At 35.5% G+C, this 17,217-nt stretch overlaps 1 protein-coding gene across 15 annotated transcripts in view; it reads right to left on the bottom strand.

Annotated features, from left to right (window-relative positions):
• The window catches only part of KMT2C (lysine methyltransferase 2C), a 268,845-nt gene that overhangs the window by 61,254 nt on the left and 190,374 nt on the right, over positions 1–17,217 (bottom strand). For all 15 annotated transcript variants that reach the window (XM_063101221.1, XM_063101226.1, XM_063101230.1 and 12 more), the window contains 3 exons: positions 7,859–7,987; positions 5,996–6,115; positions 2,993–3,123 (listed from right to left, as the gene is read on the bottom strand). In XM_063101221.1, the coding sequence (XP_062957291.1) occupies positions 2,993–3,123; positions 5,996–6,115; positions 7,859–7,987 (380 nt within the window). The remainder of the gene's footprint in view (positions 1–2,992; positions 3,124–5,995; positions 6,116–7,858; positions 7,988–17,217) is intronic.

Raw genomic sequence — 17,217 nt, 5'->3', positions numbered from 1 at the left:
AGGTAGATGCAGTAATCACAAATTGATTTGTATCACCACACTAAGACTTACACTACAAATCTTAAATGGTTTTTACAGTCATTTTAACCACACTGTGTGTACAACATTTACCACTATTAAACGCTTTTTGCTTTTAACTTGTATTAACATTTCTCCTTTTCAAGATGCTTTCTCTACTTTAGAGGCTGGTGTTTCCAGCTGGGTTCCTTACAACTCCAGGATCTCTCCAAAACTTCTCAACAGAAGACAAAAAGGAAGCACTCAGAACCCCTTTTGCTTGCTCTGATCCAGCAACTCTGCTTTAGTCTATTTTCTATAATGTTATCTGTCTTGAAAAAGGATCCTTCACAGAGGACAATTTTGCAGTAGTTATCAACATTTAACACACTCTTGCCAAACATACATACACAAAAAAGTTCACTGCAGCATTTTTAGTAATAACAAAAAGTGAAAACATCCTTAATGTCCATCAATAGACACATGACTAAATAAATTATAGACACTCATACATACTACATAATACAAATACTGAAAGTACAAATACATTACTAAAAGAAAGTCAGTTGAATGATATGTTTAGCAAAACATGAAATACAAACCAAGACTATTATAAGTGTGTAAAAATAAATTATAAATTAAGTTCTGAAAGGAGAAACACCAAAATATTAACAATGCCAACTTCTGAAAAGGGATTGGGGGTAGGGGTGTGAAATCTGGTGAAGTGATGACATACCTGATTTGAAATCTTCACGTTTTTAAAATGAACAAGTTGTTTCACTATGAAAAAGAAAATTGAAAATCCACAAAGCTAGAGCACTGGCTGGAAGATGGTTCATTTCTTAAACCAGCAATGCTATTATCACTAGGAAAAATGCTGAATAGCAGAAAGCATCTTAGAAGTTTAGAGATCATTTATCTAATGTCTTCAGTATAAAGTTAAAAAATCTGAGACCACCATTAGCAAGAATTTTTAAAAATAACTCACGGTGCATTTACTGGTGTTTACCAAAAACTTATTAACATTCTTATGAATATGGTGGGTTTTTCATTCCCTGAAGTTAAAGTGGCCGCACATGGTTTCTAACTTGACAATACTGTCAGCGACTCTGAGAATCAGCCAGAGACTGTGGATCTACTGAAGGGGTTCCTAAAGGCACAGGGCATTACTAGCTCTCAGTGGACCCCACAAACATTTCTAGTGGTTAGATTATACAATTTATACTATATATTGACTTTATAATCACTGTCATGATTAACAAACAACAACTGCCAAGAGTGTTACTGGATTCCTAGCGCGTTTTTGTCACTGTGTGTTCCCCCAATCAATGCAAAAAAATACAGCTATCACAAGATGTCTAAAAACAGTGCCATTATAAAGGTTTCCCTCACATTAAGGAAAAAAAAAAAAGAAAGAAAAGAAAGGATATTACTGATGTGCACCAGAGGAAAACAATCCAGCTCAAAGATCACTGCAATAATTGGGAAATCAGACCTAATACTTTTAAAGGCTCTTATGCCAAAGTACTAAATGACCAGTTTTCACATTTTCATAAAAGCTAAAGAATGCTTTCTAAACACAGATTACACTTTACAGAAGGCTCAACAGGAGGAGGGGCACGTTATCTTCCCAATACTCCCCAAAGGGGCCTTTAGAAGGGAGGTGATGGGAACAGGAGATAAGAACAGTAACAAAAAGGATGCAAATACGGATGATCTGAACTACAACAGTCCATTTCTATTAAATTACTATTTAAAATTACTATTAAAAAGAAGAAAGGAGGGCAAAGCTATGATAAAAGGGAACTCAAAGAGAATAGGGGGAAATAAAACATCTATTAAGGGTGCATAAAGGTAAGGCACAGAGTTGGGCACTTTGCATACATAATCTTACTTAATCTCTGAACATTTCTGTGAGACATGTATTACCATGATTTTGCAGATGAGAAAACTGAGGCATAGAGACATTAAATACCTAGAACAAGAGGACACAGTTAACCAGTAGCAGTGTGGTATTTTAAACCCAGGACACTGACTTTGAAGGCTGAACTCTTTAACATGAACGGTGCCATTAAGATGTTAGTAGTCTAATTACTAAAAAAGAAAATTGAGGAAGTTATATGTTAACTGAAAGGAAATGTATTTTAAAACCTATTTATTAATAGCTAACTAGAAAATTAAGGTAAAAAAAATACAACTCAAGCAATGAAGAGGTATCAATACGGGCCATAGGTGTGTGGGAGGGACAGATCAGATGAACAGTCACACGCACTGAAATGAGGATGGACACTCAGTGACAGTCTGTTCCAATTCAGTGTTTACACGTGAAGAAACAAGACGCCCAGGAAGGATGACCAACATGCTCAAGTATCTCAGATTAGCAAGTGGCAGAGCCAGACGTTTAATCTCAGTCCTAATATATCACACAGCTTTGAACTCTTCTGTGACTCAATGTTTACAAGATGAAAAATAATGCATTTTTCTAATTGAGAGATATTTTTCTGATGTGTATTTTGGAAAACAAAAAGAATTCTGTTTAAATATTTAGATTACCAGGCCTGTCATAGCAGTAAATGATTAGTAAATCTATAACTTTGGCTGCTAGCAACCTATCTTTATTCAACGAACACAGTTATTACAACCTGTACTGGCAAAGGGAAATTTCAATATGACTTAGGTTTGGGGAAAACACAGGTGTGAATGGTTTGGAAGACTGAGCTTTTCCCACCCCAAAGTATCCTTATTATGTCTTATAGAATACTTACAAGTGAACAACTGGGATAAAAAAATAACTTTATGAAAACTATCAAAGTACAAAAAAAAGGTAAATGTTAATTTTTGGGACCCTGGAAGGTACGAATGGCATTTATGACAACTAAATGAAAACAAAACAAGTAAAGCATTAACAAAAACAACAAAGCTGTTTTTTAAAAAACAATACATTACATTTCCTCAATTGAGAAACTACATAATACAATTTAAAGTAAAATATTACTTGTAAATAGGCAGGGAAAGTTTCTTCAAGCTTATTTTTCCTTTTTCGGTATCTCTTCTTTATTTTTTCAGTGCTTTCAGTAACGGAGACAGCTTCGTCAACTAGAGCATCTGGTAACTGCTCACTCCAGCCTGAAACAACAGTCACATCTACAAATATGTGGCATTTAAAATTTTCAGACAAGTGCTCGCTTTGGCAGCACATATACTAAAATTTTCAGACAAATCCATCCAAGGTAATTTTCTAGCTTATCAACATATACAGTTTCATGTAAACAAATAAGCTTTCTGTCAAAAAGATCTCAAAGAGAGTTTACTAATGACCTTTAAGTATGATAAAAATTTCATTTCATGTCTATTTAGTATTAGCATGTTGCCTATTACCTATACTCTCGATGTTTAGTATTTCCTTTCAAAGCAGAAACTTTTAAAAACACATTTTATTAAAAATTTTAAAAACATAAAAATACCCAATGCTCATGAGTACAAGGAAATGACTACTCACATACTACACGAAAGGGAATTTAGTGGGCCCAACCTTTTTGTAGAGGATACTGGGAATACCCAACAAAAATCTTTTAAAAAACATGTGTCTTTCAATCCAGCAATTCCAAGTTCAGAAACTTATTGCAAATTAGGTGTTTGTAGTATATATGCATTGTGAAAATATATCACCATCTATGAATATGCTCAGATATAAATATGCTCATAAATATGCAATGAACACTCATTCTTAAAACCAGAGAAATGGAAATAAACCAAAATTTTGACTACCAAATTAGCAAAGAAACAAGTATACAACTTAAAGCAGACAAGTGAGCAAACACATGATACTCTCGTGATGCTTTTTCACGAATGGTAGGGCAAGTGGCATGTCCTTTCTGAAAATCAACACGGGTACTTTTGTCATCAAGGCTACACAGGTGAACTGACTCTTGAAAGCAACTAAAAATATTGGACAAACATTTTTTGAAACAATCTTTCTAAATGTACCAGTAATTTAGCCAGAAAATTAAAAATCCCCAAAGACCAAAAATTAAGGTAAAGAAGGAACCACAAAAGTAAGCAAGAAAAGCTGTCTGAAATTTGCTAAATTCTGGTGATCTTGAACTCCAGTTTTCAGAGCCTTTTGAGGAATAGAGAACAGAAGACAAAGCCTAAGGCCTCTCTCCAAGGTGGAGAGACCAACTGAAGGTGCCCTGCTTAAAGGTGGAGGTCCCTCAGGACCCCACACTCATGGCTACTTTAACAAGATACATGTTCCCCCCGCCCCCCAACAATAGCAAAGGGGCTGCTTGTTATCACTTCACGGGATTTGGTGCTGGGTAACAAGGCAAAAAGTGAGAGACTTTCCTCAGAATTCACTAACTCAATATAGCCCTACTGCACAAGAGTACTTCAAAAAAGTTTGTGAAAAAATAGAATTCAAAGATAATACGAATCTTTCCATGATGTTTGGAAGATCCCTCATATAAGAAACCTGAATTTCTAGAACATGTGCACCAAAAACTTCAAGCTTAGAATATAGCTTAGAATAGCACTGGGGTAGTAGCACCCCATGCTCCGAAAAGTATGCAAACAAATCTTCTCTGAAAGAACCACCTTTAATTCAGCCAAAAAATTCAAAAAATTAAAACAATTTTCCAAAGAATATGAGTTCACAGTAAGAAAAACAAATAATAATAATAAACGTGTGTGTCTCTCTCACACAACAAATGCAGCATAAAACAAGGCCCTACTACATGGAGCCAACGGGTGCAAAGAGTAGGATCAGACACGCAAAGGCCACAGATGTTTTATATTCTAAGTCAACTAGTTACATGACAAAATAAAAGATGAAAGCCCCAGAAGTAAGCTGTAAAAAGAAACTACAAAGTGTTAAAACATCAAAAGGGCAGTTTAGAAAAGGAAAAAAATTGCATATGAATATCAATAGAAGGATTGTGATTAGACACAGATCAAAGAACAAAATACTGAACTGAAAGATAGACCTTAAACTGTCTGTGGGCTGGCCTGTTAGCTCAAATGGTTAGAGCATGCATGATGTGTTAACACCAAGGTCAAGGGTTTGCATCCCCAAACTGACCAGCCACAAAAAAAAAAAAAAAAAAAAAAAAATTGGAGGACAGAATAAAAAGACAGAGATGGAAAACACAAAAAATAGTTTCATGGAGCATATCAAATATCTTCATTGGGCTTATTATAGCCATCTTAAGTCATATTAGAAATGTCTTGAAAACCATTATAGAGCTTCCTTTTTAAAACATGCAGCAATTTCTGATTTTTATTAATTCACCTGAGGTCAAAACGCTATCTCCTAGTAATACTAGGACTCTATTCAGATCACGTACTGAAAGCATCTCAATTCTTTTCATTTTCTATATTAAATGTTTCAAAATATGTAATCATATAGATCATGAATATACTGATTAGAAAGTTTTCACTAAAACCACTTCTCAAATTGAGACAAAGGAGTAGGACATTCTCAACTAATATAAAGCTATGGCTTAAGCAATGATTTTAGCTCTCTTTGAAGCTCTGAGTGAACATTAGAGAATGTTCACTGGAAGATGCATTTCTAAAACACTATATAATTTTGTTAAAAATTATTGGGGTACCCTGTCATTTGCAACTAAATAATCTAAAAGTTTCAAATTTTATGGCAGGTAACTAAGGCCTTTTTTGAGATGACCAGAAAATGCCATATGTAACTAAGTGATTCAATCCCTAAACTACCTTGGATTTAATACGGGAAATACATTTAATATATTTAATACAGGGAAAAAAGGAACTTGTTAAAAAATCTCTAAGGAGAACAGTGTACAAGATTTAAAGCATTTCCTTATCAAACCTGATTGCTGAATTATAGGTATGAATTCTATAGGCACTTAAATCCTTTGATCATAAGAGGCAATAAGGTTGTAACTGTATATCATTTAGGATGGTTCTTTCTAATACAGATATCAAGATCAAAGGGTTAAATCAAACAAAATGAGTACTATACCATCATCTCTGGTAGGCAACTGCTCAGAAATGGAGCCTGAGGAATCTTTTCTGATCATAGATCTTTTGGTCTTTCCTTGCCCAGTTCGACTTCTTTGCCGTACCATAAATCCGCCGATACCTATCCAAAACAGAAATCGCGTAAGCCGATAGCTAATTTTTCCCTATATTTCCACAGTAAGCAGGATGAAATTGCTTTGTATTAGATAGTGAGGCATTTTCCAAACTTCAATCTGGGCTAATCTAAATCAATAATCTCATTTTTATGCAAAATTGAAGTTGGAAATAAGAAAAAGAAAGTCAAAGCTATCGCTATCACTAATCAGGAATTAAAATATGTTAGAATACAGAAAAACTTGCATGCATATTTCATCTTCTAGACAATGTCGGAGTAAATATTAACCAGCAAACTATTTTTGCTTATCTATTTAACAAATATTAGTCACTCACACATCAAACTATTTGTACATTAAGTGGATAATAATTTGTACATTAGCTGGAGAATAGAAGATACAAACTAAACTGGATGAAAGGAACATTCTTTGATGAATGTAACATTAGGGGGATTGTGTCTAGTTATTTCATGTTATCAAGGCATTCAGACATGAAAACACACAGAACTCTGTAGTTAATAACACAGAATCTGGAGCCAGACTATATTATTCTGCTTACTAACTAAATTTGGGCAAGTTACTTAACTTCTCAGTTCCCTCACTGGTAAAATGGGGATAATGTACAGCACTGTCTCATACATATGTCATAAAAGTAAATAAATACATGTAAAGTGCTTAGACTAGTGCCTGGCACACAGGCAACACTGTAACCTTTTTCCAAATGTACAGTTGTCCAGTAATGTACTTTGTGACCTAACAGGCTCCTCATGTAAGGCAGAGAAAAACAAAACACTAAATATAAATTCCTAAAGGAATTCACAATGTCTAAAAAAGTAGGTGCGATAATAAGCCTCATAATTGGGAAGAAATGAAACCATTTTCATGAAATGATTTGGATATACTAACCTTAGATCCTTATTATAAATATGGACCATCTGTAAGGAAAGGTTACCTTTAAAGGTTTAGCAAAATACAAATGCAGTGAGAAAGTTCTCGCTTACATATCAAGAGGAACTGAGATAACTATTACTAATGAAATATAAGCAATCAAGAGAATAAAGATTGTATTGATCCAATTTAATACCTCGTCAGTTGGTAAACAGAGATTAATAAATTGCCTCAAGGAAGCCTACAACTTCTGTACTATGACAATTTCAATGTTTTCTAATAAGATAAATAAAAACTGACTAGCAAGGCAGTTTTTCTCTCTGAGGCAGACAAGAATAAGAGAGTGTTTAATTGGTCATGGTATTAACTGGACTATCAAGTCTAGAAGACATAAGAACCCTGTCTTGTTCACCTTCACACTGTATACCTTCCAGCACTCCTACATAAACACTGAAGTAAGTTTTAAGAAATATAAAAATATTAGAAAGTGAATGCTGAAAATTAAAAAAAAATTACAGATCTACACATCTAGGGGAAACATACAAATGGCCTTAAAAGTCCAAGCATAAGTAAAAACCAATCTAGAAGACGTCTAATAAAATGATTCACATTTGGGATAAAGCATTAAATGATTCATTGTGAAGTATTCACATACTCATCCTAAGGAGTTCATCAGCTGAAAAGCATACTCAAATACAGTAGTTCAGTTCTTTAATTTAAATGCACAAGTTTTAGTTCAGATAATTGTGAAGATGCCATATTTAATCCTGGTTATTCCATTATAATTGAAGTCCTCAATACTCTATTTTTCTTAAATTAACTAAGTTTTGATTATAGTAAGAAATCTAGCTCAGGCGATGTACCTGGCCTGTATGGTTTCCTTTTCCTCTTTTTGACACCATCTGCTCCTTCTACTCCCTTAGTTTCATCATCCACAGCTTCTCGCTCAGGACTCGATTCTGATTTTCCATCACAATCCATAAGTTCTCCTTCTGGAAAAAAGTAAATGCAGAGATAAAATTGGAAAAACCTATCAAATACATAATTCCTACCTAATGGGAAATACAAATCAAAGTGGTCACCAAGCCCTCCTAATCGTGCGTCTCCATCAATAGGGAAAGTACAGAAAGAGATGGAAGAGGCTCCAAATGGTTGTAGAAATTGTGCTGCTTAATGCAGTGTTCTCAGGAAGTAAAAGATAAGAATCAGGGAAGGGAAATCACAGAGAGAGAGACTCAAAAAGACAATTATCAATTTGCACTTAACAAATTATTCACTTGCTTTTAATTACGTCTTCAGGTCTAGGACCCCAAGGCTATTTCTCTAGCCTTCAACTCTCTTCTGAGCTCCAACCACAGCTGTCATTGGGTATTACCTAGTTACTGAAAACTGCATATCCAGAATGAACTACTAATTTAAGATGAACTTTCTCCCTTTCCACATGTTATCTACCATCATTAAAAGACATGGAAATTTACCCTGGAGAAGACGGAAGCCTAGAAGCGAGCCCTGACAATTCCTAATTTCTTTTCTCCCATAATCAAGTCTCCTCAATATCTCTGAAAAGCATTTTATTTCTCTCTACCGCCATCTTAGTCCATCTGGCAGATGATTTACTATAATACCCTCCTATGTAGTTCCCTGCCTCAAAGCATACCCCTCTCCAATCAGTTCTTTGAATTGCAGCATAAGTGATCTTTCTATAAATATGTATCGATTTTCTGCCTAAAATCCTCTCGTGTATTCCCAGAGCCCCACAAAACTCATATTGTAAGACCCATTATAATAATCTCTTGAAAACTCTCTGGCTCCACCTCGCTCTAACTGCAGTGAAGTTGTATCAAGCTCTTTCTTCCACTCTCTGCCTTCTACCTAACTCATCTTTCAAGACTCTATTTCAATACCATCATTGTATTATAGAGTTCCTGATATTTAGAAGAGGTTATGTCCAACAGTTATATGCTCCTGTACATTAATGTAATGCTTCATTTTAATTGGTTCTATGAAGTCTGTGTCCCTGCAAGACTATATTCTCCATGAGAACAGGTACTAATACTTTCTTATTAACAGATGCATCCTTAGCCTGGCACCTAGTAGGTGTTCCATAAATATTTCATTGAATGAAGTAAATGAAATTATGTAATGCATATAAAAGTTCAGTTCTTTTCTTTCTTGGCAGCTGGCCAGTAGGGGATCTGAACTCTTAACGTTGGTGTTATAACTCCACATTCTAACAAACTGAGCTAATCGGCCAGCCCCAAAAGTCCAGGTCTTAGAAAATGCTATTTTAACACTACAGTAAACAAACTTTTGCAAATTGTACCTTCTTTATACTGTGCTATAGGAAAAAGACAAGTTTATCAAATACATTTTAAAATTAACTCTTTTCTTCACTATGATATGTATTATGGACGACATATTTCTGTAATACCATGAACAGGGTATTTGATTTTTATTATATTTGGTCTATATTTGAGTCCAATTCCATAACAATTGGATAACTGCGCTATATAGCTATGATTAAGCTACAAAAAGAAATGTTTATACACTGAAACTTAGCAAGCACCAAATATGACAAAATACCACTTGTTTACCTTCAAATATACCCACCTAAAAGTTAATGAGAAGGAATTTTCGGTTAAGATGGTAGATTAAATTCATGCATCTAATTTCAGTCTCCTGAAACTCTACTAAAAACACATTGAAGCAATCTATTTTTAAAAGATAAGCTCACAAAGACAGGAAAGGAGAAAAGTCACAATTTTGGAAGGGGAAAGCATAAAGATGAATGGTAAATGACTTGGCAACTGCAAATTCTCAGCTGAGAGTGGAAAGAACTGAGGAAAGAAATCCAGTTTATAACAATCCCCAAAAGGCTGAGGAAATGGCAAAACTGGGTTCCTTTGGCTATGGGTGGCAGAAGGCAAGAACAAAGACAGCACTGTTTACACTACCTATAGAAGTCACACGCCCTACACCTTCTTCCCAACTTGACACACTGGGAAGCTGCCACTCTAACTCATGGGACTCAGGACTCTTGGGACAACCTGAGCAATGGGGCACCGGACAGAAAACAGGATCAAGTGACTATGGGCATGCTAAATACAGACAACCTCACCCGAACCCACCCACCCCCAGAGCCCATCCCTACTAAACTCCCAGAACACTAGCAGCCAGACCTCTACCCTCCAAGCATGAGACTTGAAAAGATTCCTCTGGGGAACCTGACTAGTCCAAGGGAAATGTCTAAAGACACTGACACTAGGGGAGTCCCCAAATGATCAACACAGATCACCCCCACAAACTTAAAGTCAATAAGCACCACCCACATACTCAAAGCTTTCCAATGTTTAATTTCTTTTTTTTTTTAAAGATAAAAAGATTATCACCAATTTATTTATCCAATCCCCATTTTTAGTTCCTCACTTTTAATCATGCATATACAATCAAGAATTATCTGATGAAAGTCAATAACACAAAAAGATAGAGACCTGAGAATACAAAAAGCAATTTGGAATTGAGTATGATGGAAGAAAAAACCTTTTAAAAAAATTAAAATCCTCTGAGAGATAATATAAAACATCAATGCTACAAAAAGGAAGATTTGAAGGGAGGAAAGAAAGCTCTTAGAAATTACTACATGATAATTGAAACAAAAATAAAAATCATTAGAAGGGTAGGAAGATAAAATAGGGACATGTTTTGGAAAGAAGCAGAGAAAAGACAACCAGTTGAGTAGGTTTCACATCTGAACAGCAAGAGTCTAGAAAAAGAAGAGAGAAAACTGCAGGGGAAAAATCATAAATGATACACTTCAAGAACATTTCCTACCATTGATGAGATGGCAGAATGAAATGGACCACTCAGTGCCTGACAAAACAGATGAAAATATATCCAAAATAGGTGAAAACAGACATGTATCTTTGTGAAATGTCCAGGATATTGAGGACAAAGAATTTCCTAAAATCCTAAGAGCTTCCAGAGAAAACACAGGTCACATAGGAAGAATTGAGTTCTCTATATACTAGAAATTAAAAGACAATGGATCAATAACTTCAAAATGCTAAAAGAAAATCTATTTCCAACCTAGAAAATAAGATTCAGGTAGAAGCGTAAAATAAAGACATTTTCAGAAGAGTATAATCTCCCAAATTTACCTTGCATACATTCTGAGAAAATTATAGAAAATGTCCCATCAAATTGAGGGAGAGAAACAAGAGTAATGCATGAAATCACAGAAAACACATGCAACACAAGAGAGAAAAGAAGACAATCTCCAGGATAAGGGTGAAGAGGGAATCCCAAAATTAATCATGTGTAATGAGTTGTGGCCTAAGGCAGCACTGGATCTAGTACACAAGACCAAGTTTCACTCCAAACAGAGCACACAGGGACAGTGAAACCAAGAGAGCACTTTTACTGTTGATATTCATAGTGATACCAGTGATCACACATGCTGAGATGAATGGCATGAAGTAGTATGTACACTAGCCTTAACGTGACTGGTATCACTGAAGGCCTTCTAACCAACACCTTCTAACCAACATCTTCTGATTCCCACAGGCTACTATGAAGGAAAACAGACCACTTGCCCAAATATTAGAAATTCTCTGGTAAATACATTGTTGTTTATACATAACTAGTCTCTGGAAGGTTATAAGAAAACAGTGGTTCTCTTTGGTGAAGAAATGGCTGGGAGGGAGACTAAGTTTTCATTGTTTACTCTTTTGAACTCTTTGCATTTTTTATATCATGCAGAGATATCACCTATTCAAAAATAAACCTACAATGAGGAAAAAGTGAAAGCTTTTCCTCTAATATCTGGTACAAGGCAAGGATGCCAACTCTCACCACTTTTTATTCAACATAGTACTGGAAGTCCTAGCCAGAGCAATTAGACAAGAAAAGGAAATAAAAGGCATCCAAATCAGAAAAAAAACAAGTAAAATTATCCCTGTTTTCAGAAGACATGATCTTAAATGTAGAAAGACTCCATATACACACAAAAAACTGTTAGAACTAATAAGCAAATTCAGTAAAGAAGCAGGATACCAAATCAACACACAAAAATCAGTTGCATTTCTTTATAACAATAACTATCTATCTAAAAAAGAAATCAAGAAAACAATTCCCTCTACAATAGCATCAAAAAGGAACAAATTTAATCAAGGAAGTGAAAGATCTGCACACTAAAAATTATAGAACATTGGTGAAAGAAACTGAAGACACAAATAAACAGGAAGATACCCCATGTTTGTGGACTGGAAGAATATTGTTAAAATGTTCACACTACCCAAAGCAATATACATATTCAATACAATCTCTATCAAAATTCCAATAGCATTTTTCAGAAAAATAGCAAAAACAAATCTAAAATTTTTATGGAACCACAGAAGACCATGAAGAGCCAAAATAATCCTGAGAAAGAAAAAGTTGGAGGCATCCCACAGCCTGATTTCAAATCATATTACAAATCTATAGAAATCAAAAGAGGATGGTACTGGCATAAAAACATACACACAGACCAATGAAACAGAACAGAGCTCAGAAATAAACACAAGCATACAAGGTCAATTAGTTTTTGACAAGCCTACCAAGAAGACACAATAGGGAAAGGACAGTCTCTTCAATAAATGGTGCCAGGAAAACTGGTATCCACATGCAAAAAGAATGAAACTAGACCTTTATCTTACACTGTACACAAAAATCCTCTCAAAATTAATTAAACACCTAAACATAAGACCTGAACCCATAAAGCTCCTAAAAGAAAATGGAAGGGAAAAGCACCTTGATATTGACCTCGGCAATGGTTTTTTGGATATCACAACAAAAGCTCAGGCAACAAAAGCAAAGATTAGTGGGATTGCATCAAACTAAAAAGCTTCTGCACAGCCCCCCAAAAAAGCAATCGACAAAATGAAAAGGCAGCATGGATTAGGAGAAAATACTGAAAAGGGGTTAATATCCAGAACATAGAAGGACCTCTCACAACTCAATAGCAAAAAAAAAAAGGAACTTGATCTAAAAATGGGCAAAGGGGCCGGCCCGTGGCTCACTCGGGAGAGTGCGGTGCTGATAAAAATGGGCAAAGGACCTGAACTGACATTTCTCCAAAGACATACAAATGGCCAATGGGTAAATGAGAAGTTGCTCAACATCACTAATAATCAGGAAAAAGCAAATTAAAACCACAATGAGATGTCATCTCTTAGAATGGCTATTATTAAAAGGTAAAAGATAACAAGTGTTGGTGAGGACGTGGAGAAAAGGGAACCCTTGTACACTGTTGGTGAGAATGTAAACTGGTACAGCTATAATGGAAAACAGTAAAAAGGTTCCTCAAAAAATTGAAAATACAACTATCATATGACCCAGCAATCCCTCTGTTGCGTATATAACCAAAGGAAATAAAATCACCACCACATAATGATATTTGAACTCCTATGTTCATGGCAGCAGTACTCACCATAGCCAAGATATAGAAACAACCTAAGTGTCCAATGACAGATGAATGAATAAAGAAATTGTGTTATATATATACGATGGGATATTATTCAGCCTTAAAAAAAAAGGACATACTGTCATTTGCAACAATGTGGATAAACCTGGAGGACATCATGCTAAGTGAAATAAGCCAGAAACAGCGAGACAAATACTGTATGATCTCACTTATATGCAGAATCTTAAGGGGAAAAAAGCCAAATAAATAGAAACAGAATAGAATGGTAGTTACCATAAACTGGGAGGAGGAGAAAATGGGGAGAATTAGGTCAAAGGGTACAAATTTACAGTGAAGTAGGATGAACTGTCTAGAGTGCACAGCCTGAGGACTACTGTTAATAATATTGTGTTGTATACTGAAAACTTACTGAGAGAGTACATACACACAGTAACTATGGAAGGTGACAGATGTGCACATTTGTTTGACTATAAATCATATATGTGTATATATATATATAGTATCAAATATATATATATAGCTGCTACCTTGTTGTACACTTCAAATTTGTAAATAAAAAAGAAATGAAAAAAGAAACCTCCATTTGCCAAATATAGTTACAAATGCATATAGCCTTTGATTTAGAAGGGAATTCATCTTTGCAGATCCACCTATGTATGACATTATAAATGTACCAGACATTCATAGTAAAAGACTGAAAGAAACCCAAAGGTTTATCAACAGGAAAGAGACTGGTAAACTAAGTTACTTACATCCTTACAAAGGAATATGCAGCCACAAAAAAATGAACAACATAAAGAACAGTAAGACAAAAGGAACAAAAATATATACGTATTTGCTGGTACATGCATAAAACACATCTGGAAGGTTACACAAGGAATTGCTTGCCTCTGGAGAAGTGAACTGGGGCTTGAGAACAGAGGAGAGGGAGACTTTTCACTGTTAACTTTTCTATTCTTTTTCAATTTCAAATCATTTTAATGTATAACGTGTCCAAAAATCAAGTTTAAAAAGGTGAGAGAGTTGACGTTAACATTACAGGAGGTCATAAGTCTCAAGGAGGCAGCCACCTTAACCAGGTGAACAGGTTACCTCCTTTGTCTCCTCTCTCCAGTAGTTACTGAACACCATTCCCCTTCGCCACTCTATCTGCCCACGCCCTTGCCTGCCACAGCCTAAGTGCAATTTTACTCCCGCACCTCTAAACACCCCCTTACATTGTGATGGTCTAGTCAGAGGCTGGCAACAGACAGGGAAGGTGCTATGTTCTCACTCTTCAGACATATTGCACTACCAGGTTTCCAAATCTCAGTAGGTAAATTAGAAAAAAGTCTGCTTTTACTGCACAAGGAATTTGTTTCTGAAACACTAAGGTGATGATTTGACTTACTTTTATCTTTTATTTTATGTATAAAATTGTGTGTAATATAACATAATACTACATCCTCATAGCTTTAAGTTGGAAACTACACACTTGAAGATCACTTCTAGTAAATTATAGTTTTGAAACTTTAATTTTAAAATCATCCAGTCTCGACCTAATGTATTGTACTTTTTAATAAAGTAACCTGTCAGATATGACTTTATAACACAGAGGGAGAAGTTTATAGACTCTTTTGGTATAATTTTTCTACAGCTTCCAAAATGAATAAAAAGATATGGAAACATTCAGTCCAGAGAATGATTCTGGCAGACAATCCTCCACCCTAAGCGTCTAATTACTCAAACACAGGCATAATTCCTTTTACTACCTCGAAAGGAATTTACATCACATATAGAAACAACAGTGTGAAATTCTGCTGAGTTCTGTCCGACACAGAAGCGGGGATTTAGCACCACTGCTGTAACAGCAGTCAGTCAGTTACTGAACATTCGGTGGACAGAAGGGCTGAATGTCTGACTGCGTCCTGCATCTCTCCTGCACACCTATCCTCTGGGGTTGGTCCTAGTACACACATTTTACAAATGTGAGGACCAGGCATCAGAGAAGTCAAACAATTGCCAAAAAATAACTGGAGCAGGCTTGAACATTGCTCCACTACTTCAGAGAGCACCGAGACATCATCAAAACATGTCAGTAAAAGAATCTAAAAGTTGGCAAATTTTGTGTTTAATACAAAGTGGCAAAAAAAGGGACAGTTTTATTTGAAATCTTAGCATAATATAACAATAAGAATTGGGGATGATTGTACTCTTATTTTTTTCCCCTGTCCTGGCATACTTAAATACTATAAAATTTATTTTAAGTATATGCATACAAATAGACATAGTCAGGATAGCAAAGTGTGGCAATACTAAATTTTTAAAAAGGATTTTTTATTTAGCCAACAGAGAAAAAAAAGCACAAGTGTTCTTCAAATAACATACATTTATCTCATCCCTAGAGACAGTAACCTTTTCTCTCACAAAGGATTTGAGACCTTGAGATGCAAGTGAACGTGAGGGGTCAGGAGAATCCTGTACATTCACTCCCTTAAATTCTAAAATTGTCAACATTTTCACTGTCCAAGACACAAAACAATCATCTCCTTTCATATTCAGTAAAAATAAAGACAGATTCAGCAAATCCAATTAAAGACAGGATATTTTACCACATAAATGGAAAGAAAGCAAGGGTCATTTTTCAACTGGCTTTCTTTTACCCTGACAAGAATCAATGACAACGCAGCATTGCAATCCACCACTGTTTCTCACGTGTTCTGAAGAACAGTAGTCACACAGTAGTCTTTCTGCTGCTTTCTTTTGTTTTCAAAAGGTTCTATAATCTCATAATTTGGGAAATAATATATACTATCGAGAAACCTTTCAATTTTGTGAAATGTAGCATTTCCCAAATCTAAGTGACTATGGAACCATTTTTCAGATATTTTTTTAATGTCCACAGAAACTAAAATTCTTCAGTGTACTCTGGCTAATGCTAATCTGATCAATTCCTTCTAGGTACATGGACTATTTTTTCACAAGACCCAAACCACTTTAAATTTCAAAATCAGGTTCTTTTTTAGATGGTATTTGAAAATCCATTATTACACAAGCATCAGAAAGGTTTTCTGCCAACAACACAGACCAAAACTCATTACTGAGGATTCAATGGTAAATCATCAGGAACACACAGAAGACATATCCTTCCAAGCCACAAATATCTCTCACCTGCACCACTGCAAAGCCTCCTAACTGATGTACTTGCTACACGCCTGCACCTGATGGCCTAAACACCACAGCAGTGTTCCTTTTAAAATACAAATAAGATCATGCCACTCTTCTCTTCAGAAACATCCAGTGACCTCCCATTCCACCCCCGGTTAAGTGAAAACTTGCATAATCTACCGAGCCCCCTCCTCTCTTCACATCTCTAGTCTCATCACCTCCTATTGTCCCCTTTGCTCAAGCTGGTTGACACAGTGGTCTCCGCAGCAGTCCTGTGGTCTAGGATGCTCCTCCCTCAGGTAATCAAGTGGCTCACTAACTCCTCTCTTGAAAGTCTCTGTTCAAATACTGCTTTCATTGGCTAGCTTGGTTACACCATAGCCTTGTAACACAAAGGTAGCAGGTTTGGATCCCTTTACCAGCCAGCCGCAAAAAAAAGAAAATAAAGTGTTAAAAAAAATAAATAAAAAATAAAAACAAAAATTGTTTTCATTCATCTGACCCCTCAACACCACTGTGGGCACTCCTAATTCTTCTTAACATAATTCTGTGTTTTCTATAGCACCTGCCAAACACATTATAATTAACTGATTTATTATGTTATGTATTTTTATT

Source organism: Cynocephalus volans, chromosome 6, assembly GCF_027409185.1.
Source record: "Cynocephalus volans isolate mCynVol1 chromosome 6, mCynVol1.pri, whole genome shotgun sequence".
Lineage (NCBI taxonomy): Eukaryota > Metazoa > Chordata > Mammalia > Dermoptera > Cynocephalidae > Cynocephalus > Cynocephalus volans.
Note: the sequence above shows the minus strand (reverse complement) of the source record. Positions and strands in the feature narration are given on the sequence as shown.